Source organism: Pterocles gutturalis, unplaced genomic scaffold (assembly GCF_000699245.1).
Source record: "Pterocles gutturalis isolate BGI_N339 unplaced genomic scaffold, ASM69924v1 scaffold1019, whole genome shotgun sequence".
NCBI lineage: Eukaryota > Metazoa > Chordata > Aves > Pterocliformes > Pteroclidae > Pterocles > Pterocles gutturalis.
This window is the reverse complement of record NW_010132823.1, coordinates 7741-16845: the sequence shown is the minus strand read 5'-3', so window position 1 is coordinate 16845 and position 9105 is coordinate 7741. Positions and strand designations below refer to the sequence as shown.

Sequence of the window (9105 nt, the reverse complement as noted above, 5' to 3'; positions counted from 1 at the left end):
CATTCATCTCTGAGTCTGAGGGACTCCTCTCTCACCGTGCACCACTCCAGATGGTACTGTTCTTGCCCTTTAGTGGTAAAGGCCAGAGGGTGAAATGCTGGCTCTGGGAGCCAAGGGCAGACACTGCCAGCCTCATTTCTGGTGGTCTCAGTGCTGTGCGTGTTCAGAGTGCAATCCCTATGGCTTGGTGCTTAGTGCTTCTGTAGATCAGATGATGTGGCCTCCATCTCAGCTCCTAGAAAATTATGACCAAAACATTAACATTAGAAAACAAAGCTGGCAAGAAAAGGGAAGAACATCCCTTAAGTGGGAATGCATCATCCTCCGGAGGGAACATCAGGAGAGCTGAGGCCTTTAAACCTGCAAAGGGGACTCTCACCCCCTGACCCGCATTTTGTGACGGTCCTGTATCTCTGACACGTGGGCTGAGTCTGCACTGCAGCAGTGAGGCTGAGCTCTGAGGGCTGAGCCATGAGCGTGTACAATTGTGTCCTTCCCCTTCCTTCCCTAGGAGCCAGGCAGGGGGGGATCTGGTTGCTGCTCCTGAGACAGCTGGAAGGATCAGGGGAGCTGGGTGGGACACAGAGATCAGGCTAAACAAAGGCCTCAGCATCAGCAGCACCCTGACACTTGTGAGCTTCCAGACCCCGTCTCACCCATCTTATCTTCATTTACTCAGCTCTTTTAAAGGCCTCTAGCTCTAAATTTTCTCCCTGATCCATTCCTCTGACCCTACTTCCCCTTCCTGCCCCATCTCTTAATCTAGCCACAGTTTCTGCTTCTGCCCACTCTCTGCTCACCCTGCCTTTTCCTGTCCTCCCTCATGCTCCTGCTCCCTCATAACTCTCTTCTTTAAAGCCTGTGCTCAACAGCTTCAGCTCCTTGTATTTCAGTTAGGCAATTTATTTCTCTCCACAGGACTGCCTGAGCATCAGTAAAGAACTGTCACCAAAACCCTGGAAGAGGCAGTGTTATGCTTAGTCACCATTTTGTCCCAGCCCTCTTCTAACTTGCAGGTACCACGGGGAATCTGCCTCTTCCTCATTTGCTGCACTTAGAGTTGCTGCACTGTGTCATTATCTACAAGTAAGCTGTCCAATGTGAGTAGCTTCAAGAAACCTGCATTTATCCAGGACTGTTTGGTCTTTGGTTTTGCCATGGAGGCCCTGATGCCTGGAATAAGGGAAATCTCTGCCACCTCTTACAGCTCCTGCTGCATATCAAGCCAACGCAGGATAACACTAAGCTGAGCCTCAGACCTCATTTGTGTGACGTTCCCTCACATGCAATATGTCACAGGAGGAAGAAGCTGTCAAAGCAGAAAAAGGTACCAGAGATAAACAATTTCAGGCTTAAGGAACTCATCCTGGTGTCACCAGATGGGTCTGAATCAATGTAATGAGACTGGCCCAAGTCTCCACTGTAGGTGTGTTTAACCGTTGCACTCATGTTTTGGTTAATGAACACATTCAACCAAAGCTGTGTGCGTTCACAGTGCACTAGCCTGGCCAGATTGAGTCCCCTAACACCAGCAGAGGACACCCACCACTGACTGCCCCTTGGTTTAGGAAGGGTTCAAAAAAGCTCCTACTTTCTGGGTCACTTTACCAAGGCTTGGATGGTACCTGAGGGAATCATGATGCCTGCCCAAGCATCCCTCCTTAGGCAAACTAACTGGGAAACCAGCCGCCTCTTGAGCCAGGACAGGATGTAATGCAGATTTGACCAGTGCATGCTGTAGACATCACACTGTGTTCCTGTGACATTCAGAAAATGAGTCACCCCGGGCTTGTTTACTTGCTTGCTTGTTTGTTGAACTCTTATGGTATGTCCAGCCATTGACGAAGTCTGGGCTTCAAACTAGACTGGCTGCCCTAGAGCATCTGCTCTCCTGCCACTGGAGCTCTAACTAGGGGCCACAGAGATGCAGGAACAGGTCCCCGGAGCAGAGACTGGCATTTGCTTCCCTGCCAGATCCCTTGTGGGGATTGATCTGAAGTTGAAGATGGTTTTGCTTGTATTCTGGTCACTCTCAGAGAAAGCTGGGCTTTGGATCAATGTGGAATACATCACCGAATGGTCTGTTATTCCCTGAGTGCAATGTGCACTCAGAGGCACAGCAGCCCTCGATAAAGATTAAATTCTGCCTTTTTTTTAGGAATGAACCAAAGGAACTACTCAACTATTTTACATGATGCTGAAATGAGTGGTTGCTTGTTTCAGGGTGATTCTTCATGGCAGTCTCGAGTTCTGCGTTGCTCCTAATTAAATGGCCATCTGCACAGCCACATCCCTTTAGCAGGGTGTGGAGATACGTCTAACTTAAGCTGTCCAACTCCTCTGCACCGAGGCTTACACTTGAGTTAGCACAGCTTCTCCGTGCTGCCGTGTCCAGTCCACACTACAGGCCTGAGGAGCATAGTGATGTCCGCAGCTCCACTGGTGCTTTCCCACAACAACCCTCGTGCCCACTGCATCTGCCCACAGCCCACAGGGCTGACTGTCGCATATTGTGTTTCAAAGGCACACAAAATGGTGATAACCAACAGGACAGGCCCAGGGAGGAAGGCAGAGCTGGAGTACATGGAATCCTCTAACTTCCAGCCCCAACTCTGGAGAAGCTCCTTGAGCAGGGGAAGCAAGCTTGCTGCCAAATCCCTGCATTGACAGGCGCTTCCAGCTGACAGTTGCCTGATTTTTCCTTTTCTTTTCATAAAGGGATAATTTATTGCAGGTTATAGAAGGCGCTGAGCTGGAGGGAATCCCAGCTTTGGGAGATGTTTTTGAAATGTTTTTCTGAAGTACTCTCTTTCCAAGGAAATCACAGTGGTCACCAATACCTCATGGTTGGTTTTGACCCCTTGTTGGGGTGATTTTCATGTGTCTTGATGTGGTCACACAGTTTCTGGGTGTTCTTTGATTTGCATCCATTCCTCCCATCTCTGCTGTCCTCATTCAGCATGCAGCTCCCCGTTGTAGCTCCCTGTCAGAGAACTGGGTGCTGGGAAGATGCTAGGGAAGCAGGAAAGGCTGGAGACTGGGAAGGAAGGGAGATGCTGGGGAAGGAGGCAGGGCTGGCACAAGACTGGTAAAGTTGGGAAGTCAATATGGGCAGGTGGGCAAGAGTGATGTAGTGGGGAATGGTGGTGGGAAGGGACTAGACCAGGGAGTCAGTGTTTCAGGAAGCCAGAAGAAAAAGGGACACCTTGTGGAGCTTCTGTGAGGCAGAGAGTGAGTCCTGGTGAAGAAAGGGAACATTTGACTGAGTGCCTGCAGCCTCTGTCTGTGTTGAGAGGGCACTGGAGGAAAAGCATCTGATGACAGACAAGGCAGCAGGAAGGGCTGAAGCTCTGGCTGGAGGCAGATGAGGTTTGTGCAAGACATTTCACTGCACCAATGAGTATGTGAGTCTGTAATTTCAGCACAGTGAGAATCTATCACCTCCTCAATCAAGTCTCTCCAGCCTGCCGAGCCCCAGAGCCACTCTGTGCAGTTGACTGGAGAGGATGAGCTGGGGGGCAGGTGACGAGCAACCTAAAGCAACACGGGTGAGGGACTCCCTCCTCACACACTTGGCACAGGGGCAGAAGAGGTGCCATTCGTCCTCTCACATGTGCATGCCCTGGGACAGCCACCACAGGTGTGTGTCTGCTCTCCAATGGGCCTGGGACCACCTCCAGCCCACAGAGATCTTGTCCAGGGCACAGGGTGCCATGTGGAGGGGTCTGGCCCTGCAGCAGGAGGTGGTCATGGGTTCTCCTAGTGGGCAGAGACCCTAGATAGAGTCTGAGGTCAGGTCTGGTCTGGGGACCCTGCTCCTTCCTCTGACAGTAAAGCAGCAGATCAGGGATGCCTCCAGTGCCCAAAGAACTCAGGCAGCAAGCAGGCAGAGCGAGCAGGGGGCAGGGACTGTCCCCAGCACCCAGCAATCCTCCTACCATTGCTGGGGAGCAGCCCTTCAGAGTGGCCACCAGGTCTGGTGCTGGTCTCCAGCATGCCCTCCATGCCCACCCCAGTACCGATCGCCACTGGGGCTTGTGAAGTGGGGGAGTTGCAGGAGACAAGGATGCTTAATTACAGAGCAGCCCTGGAAACGAGCAACAGCAGCAGCACTGTGGCCAGGAGGGAAGGCAGCAGGGCTGTAAATAGAAATTGCGGAGGCAGTCGTGGGGAACAGAGTGAGGGAGGCTTCTGCGCCTGCATCACTCCGTCTCCCTTCCTTCCCCTCAGCTTCTCTCACCTCTCCCGGCCACCCTGGCTTCCAGCACGAACTGGTGTGTGACAAGCAGCCCCAAAACATGGCTGGGAGGCTGCAGCTCTGGTGTGTGAGGCCCCAGCAGCCTCCTCCATCAGGGGCCACTTCCTGTGGAAATGCATGAGGAGGGTCAAAGGACCACTTTGGCCAGTGGGGAGACCAAGGCGATGTGGACATGGGGTCAAATCGCCCCATCTGCCTCCCCCAGAGGAGCTGTGGATGCCAGATGTCTGAGCCCCCATCCCACTGGGGCCTGCCCAGGGTGAAGTCCCTCTTGTCCCACCCTGACATCTCCATTATGGCCTCTTCCACAGCAGCAAGAGCCCTGCTTTCAGTATTTTGCAAAGGTTTATTTGAAAGTGTTGAAACTAACATCCCACAAGAATTTAATATTTCACCACGAGGAGAAGAGAAATCCTACAAAAATATATATCACAGCGCACAAGGGCACGGGAGGGGGAGGAGCGAGACTGAGCGGGGAAGCAGGAGTGAGGACGGAGGGGAGGATGGGAGCCACAGCAGAATGAGAACGAATGGCAAATGGAGAACAAGAGTGGAGCGGGGAAAGTGAAACAGCAGGAGGAGAGAGATAACTGGAAGGGAGACTGTGGTACAGGACAGGAGTGGGAAGCGGGAAAACAGTGGGAGAGGGAAAACAACAAGAAAAAAGGAGTGTAGAGAGACAGCAGTCAGCAAAGGAAGGGGACCCCCCTCTATGGTCTTGCCAAGGTAGGGCCAGGACTACAGTGAGGCATCAGCAGGGGTGCAATCGGGGAGCTGGAGTTTGGCCCAGGGTTTTTGTGCTGCAGGACTTGGCTCTAAAGCTGTGCCATAGACATGGTTTGTCAGAGTGAAAAAAAATCCCACAGTTTAATTGAGAACAGTCTGAAGGTGGTTGTGTTTGAGAACTTGTGGGGAATGAACAAACTGCCCCTTTCCAAGCATTTTTCCTTATTGGGAAAGGGAGCGGGGAATGAAAGGACCAGATTTGCAAGGGCACTTAGGTGCCGTTGAGGAAGAGGTAGATAGCCCTCTCTGAAGCTGTGGGATGCTTGGCTGGATGTGAGTCCCTGGAAATTGGCCTGGAGGACCAGTGTGGAAACACACATCAAAGGTCTGCTCCCCTGCCTACCAATCACAACCAACCAGATGGGAAAGCCAGAGCAGGATTTGGCCTTGTGGTCATGCCACTCTGATGGCTAAACAGACGGAGACTCCCATTCCTGTTCCAAAACAATAGAGGGCAGAGGTTCTCCCCTAGACCATCCCTCCTTCCCACTGCACTCACAGAGGGACCTCCCTTGTGTTAACAAAGCCAGGACCCTCCAGGAGCTCAGCAGAGACATGCTTCCTCCAACTCACCCAACCCACCTGGACGTTCCCTTTTAAGTGCACTGAAATGTTGGGCAGGCTCGGCCCAAGGCTACGAACATTTTCAGTCAGTTTCCCCACACACTTTTCTCTCTGTAAAATTTCCACTGGAAAAAATGAATCCAGATCTTTCTCCTCCAGTCACCTAGAAGACAGGGAAACCTGATGGGCTGTGACTGAGAAAGGACTGGCCTCTGCCCTGGCTGGGTACTTGCTGCCATCAACCTGCCCATGTGCGCATTTCACAGAATATCAGCTTGGGCCAGGGAAGAGACTGCAGGCATGCTCTGGATCCAATCTGCACAGGGGAAGGTGATTTATAAGGCTCCAGACATGGTGAAAACAGACCCAGTGAAATTATTTGTTGACTGGAAGAAGGTTGTATGTCCACACATGTTTTAAATGTTCTGTTCCAGGGACAAAATGTAGCAATGCAAGTTTGGGCAGGGCAATGAAGTTGTTTCCCATATCTAACCTGTTTTGTGTGAGAGAGTGAATGACTGTCATAAAAACATATTTGCCTAGAAAAATTGGACTTGGAAAAGATATTCAGCATACCCAAGCTTCTGTCTTTGTATGAGTTTTCTCTACTGCATTCCCCAGCTTCCTCCTTACCACAGTATCCATGAAAGGTTCCACTCCTTGGAGATACTTTTAACAGAAACAGAGACACATTAAAGGGAGGAAAAAAAAAACCCAAAACACTGAAATCTGATTTGTTTGCAGAGATTAAAAAAGCCTGTCCAGCAGAGCACAGGGCTTCCCGCAGCAAGTGTTGGAAAATGTTTTCACTACGCGTCCTGCGGTCCCTGCTGCTTTCTTATAGACCTTCTCTCCACACAGTGTCTGGAAAGGGAAAGTCCAAGGGCAGCCCTTGAAGTGGTAGAGTCTAAACTCTTTGTTTCAGCAAGTGCTATTGATCAAAGCGCAATCTAAGTAATCTGCTCTGGAAGATGATTACTTAAACCAGTTCAAGGCGTTATATTGTAACCTGCAAGCAACAATCAGTGCAGCCTCTTGCAGACTGCGCACAGATGTCCTTCCCCGGTGCTGATGTGCCAGTAAGCGGGGGGAACAGCCCTGAGCTACCCTCAGCTGCCAGGGGCTGTGGTGAGCAGGGCAGCCATCTGCCCCCTTCTCTGTCCCGTCCATCAGGGCCTGAACGCCTTGAACGGAGCCTGAATAAGGAAAAGACTCAATAATAGATCAATCTACGGTAAAGCAATAATATCCCCTGCTATAAATGGAGACGCAACCTGTGCTTAGACTAGAGACCTCCAGAGTCCTTTCCCAACTACATCTTTCAGCCATTCTGTGCTTTTAATAAGCCAGTAATTTTATTTGACCTGTCATTTTCTTCAAATCTCTACTGTTTTTTGTGAAGCTTATTGCAATTTACACTCTCATTTAAATGTCCTTCATGGTGAGTCAGATGGGGACTGAGATCACCTAAGAGTTCAGCTGGGTAAATGGGAAGAACCAGGCCTCTTTATGAAACTCCCTGTGCTTTGTCCTATAAAGAATAGGCTTTTACAGCAGAGATAAAGGATGAAAGGGTTGTTTCCTTTTCTCCAAGATGACTTTTGCCAGAGACCTCGTATGGTGCATTAAGGCCTTCAAATTGTGGGTGATTTTCCTGTCTCTGGCCACATCAGTCAAGCAGCTGAAGGTGTTTGTACAGTATGGGGGCAACCTTACCTAAATATGCATCACTTCAGCTCAGTGGCTGTCAATGTGGGTTCCATAAATTACTTTGAAGGTGTCCACAAAAGCCAAGGGAGAGCAACTATTGTCATTAAGCTGAAATTTGCCATTTCACACTTCCTCAGAGTGACATCTATGGGTCCACACACAGGAAGAGGTTGACATGCACTGATCTTGCAAACACAAGTAACTGATAATGTGGCTGTCTGCCCTACAGATCACCACAGCCCCAAAGTACATGCTTAACCAACCAGTTTGCACCGTCACCATTAGTTTTGGTCCCCAACCAGTGGGGCAATATACGAAGGCTGGCACTCCAGCTATCCCCTCTCTTGTGCCCTTGGTGAGTGTTGCCCTGTGGATCTCCAGTCACCTTAGAGTCCAGGAGAGACCAACCAGCAGTACATGGGCAACCCTCCAAATTTCCTCAAGGTCAACTCTAAATGGCTCTTTGTCATCCAAGGCACACACAGTCATGTCTGCTACTTGTTGCCTGCAGCATGAGTGTCTGAGAGCAATTCCCTTCCTCGGCCCGGCAAAACTCAAGTTCCTCGTGTCCAGCTATATCTGCATGCCATGCTTTAGCTGCTTAGGTAGTATCCCAGTGTGCAGGACAATTGCTAAAAAACATGGTGGCCAGAGGGATTCGCCTCAGTTTTTCTGAAGAACATCACCATAGACTGATGTTCTTCAGAAAAACCTTGTTGAAGGAGACTGAGGCAGTGGAGGGGGACAGTAAGGAGGCTTCCAAGACACCAAAACATTTGGAAAGCTAAAGGAAACTTTTCCAACTTTAACTGTCAAGAGAAGTGGTGGGGCAAACAGCTGAGAGAAAAAAATCAGGGATGGAGAGATGAAGAAAGATACAAGCTGAAGAGAAAAAACAGAGGAGTGTTAGGCAGAAATGGAAACGTGTCTTCCATCTAGGGGCGGGAGGTAATGTTTTCTTCAAGGAAATCGGTTGCTGAGGGGGACCAGGTGCTGTGTGAGCCTCTGCTGCCCAAACTTCACCCACCCTTGGAACCCTCGGGCAGGCCAAGGCCTTGGGAACAGAAGAACCTTCCACCACCTGAGTCCCAGCTCAGGAGAGACCGAGCCCTGGTGGACAATCCTGCACCCACGGAACTCCAGATGTTCACTTCAAAGCACACGACATAGGAAGGGACACACAGAGGGGTTAGGGCCCATGGGGACAGGGGTATGCCTTTCCACCTTGCCTACCCCCAATGTCAGGCATGCACTGGTGCAAGAGTCATGGAGATCCAGGTGTGTGCACGTGTGTCTGCATGTGTGGTAGGAGAGGGGCTGGGGAGGCCAAGACTTCACACTACCACCAGCTGTCTTCCCTCCCACCATCCTGCTCTCTCATCACCCTGTTATGCATGGGCGGGGGGAGTCCCCAGCCTTCCCCCAGCGGGAGGCTAAGGAGGCCCAGCTCATCCGTTTGCCCAGGCGTGTCCTGGTGGAGTTAGTTAATAATGGTGGTGGTGGGCCATGGCACAAAGAGGTCAATTTTTTCCTGGGGTAGCAGAGGCGGCGGGAGTCTGCGCTCGCCGGCTGTCACAGGAGAGTGGGGAGAGCCAGCTCTGCTTCTCCCATGAGCATCACAGGTTCACCAGTGGGATTCTGGGGGGGAAAAGGGAATTAGACATTAATTAGTGATGAGTACTTAGACTGCCCCACTGCCCCTGCTGCACAACCGTCAGCTTTGCTCTGCCTCAGCCTGCCTGTTCCCCTGTCCCCTGCCATCCCCTTCTGTCCCAGCTCACCAGCCA

The 9105-nt window shown here is 51.0% G+C and overlaps 1 protein-coding gene across 1 annotated transcript in view; it reads right to left on the bottom strand.

Moving 5' to 3' along the window:
* Positions 1-8934: 8934 nt before the first annotated feature.
* PIANP (PILR alpha associated neural protein) overlaps positions 8935-9105 on the bottom strand; it is a gene marked incomplete at its 5' end in the record, with an annotated part of 1463 nt that continues 1292 nt past the window's right edge. The window contains one exon of the mRNA XM_010080980.1: positions 8935-8960. Coding sequence (XP_010079282.1) covers positions 8935-8960 — 26 coding nt within the window. The remainder of the gene's footprint in view (positions 8961-9105) is intronic.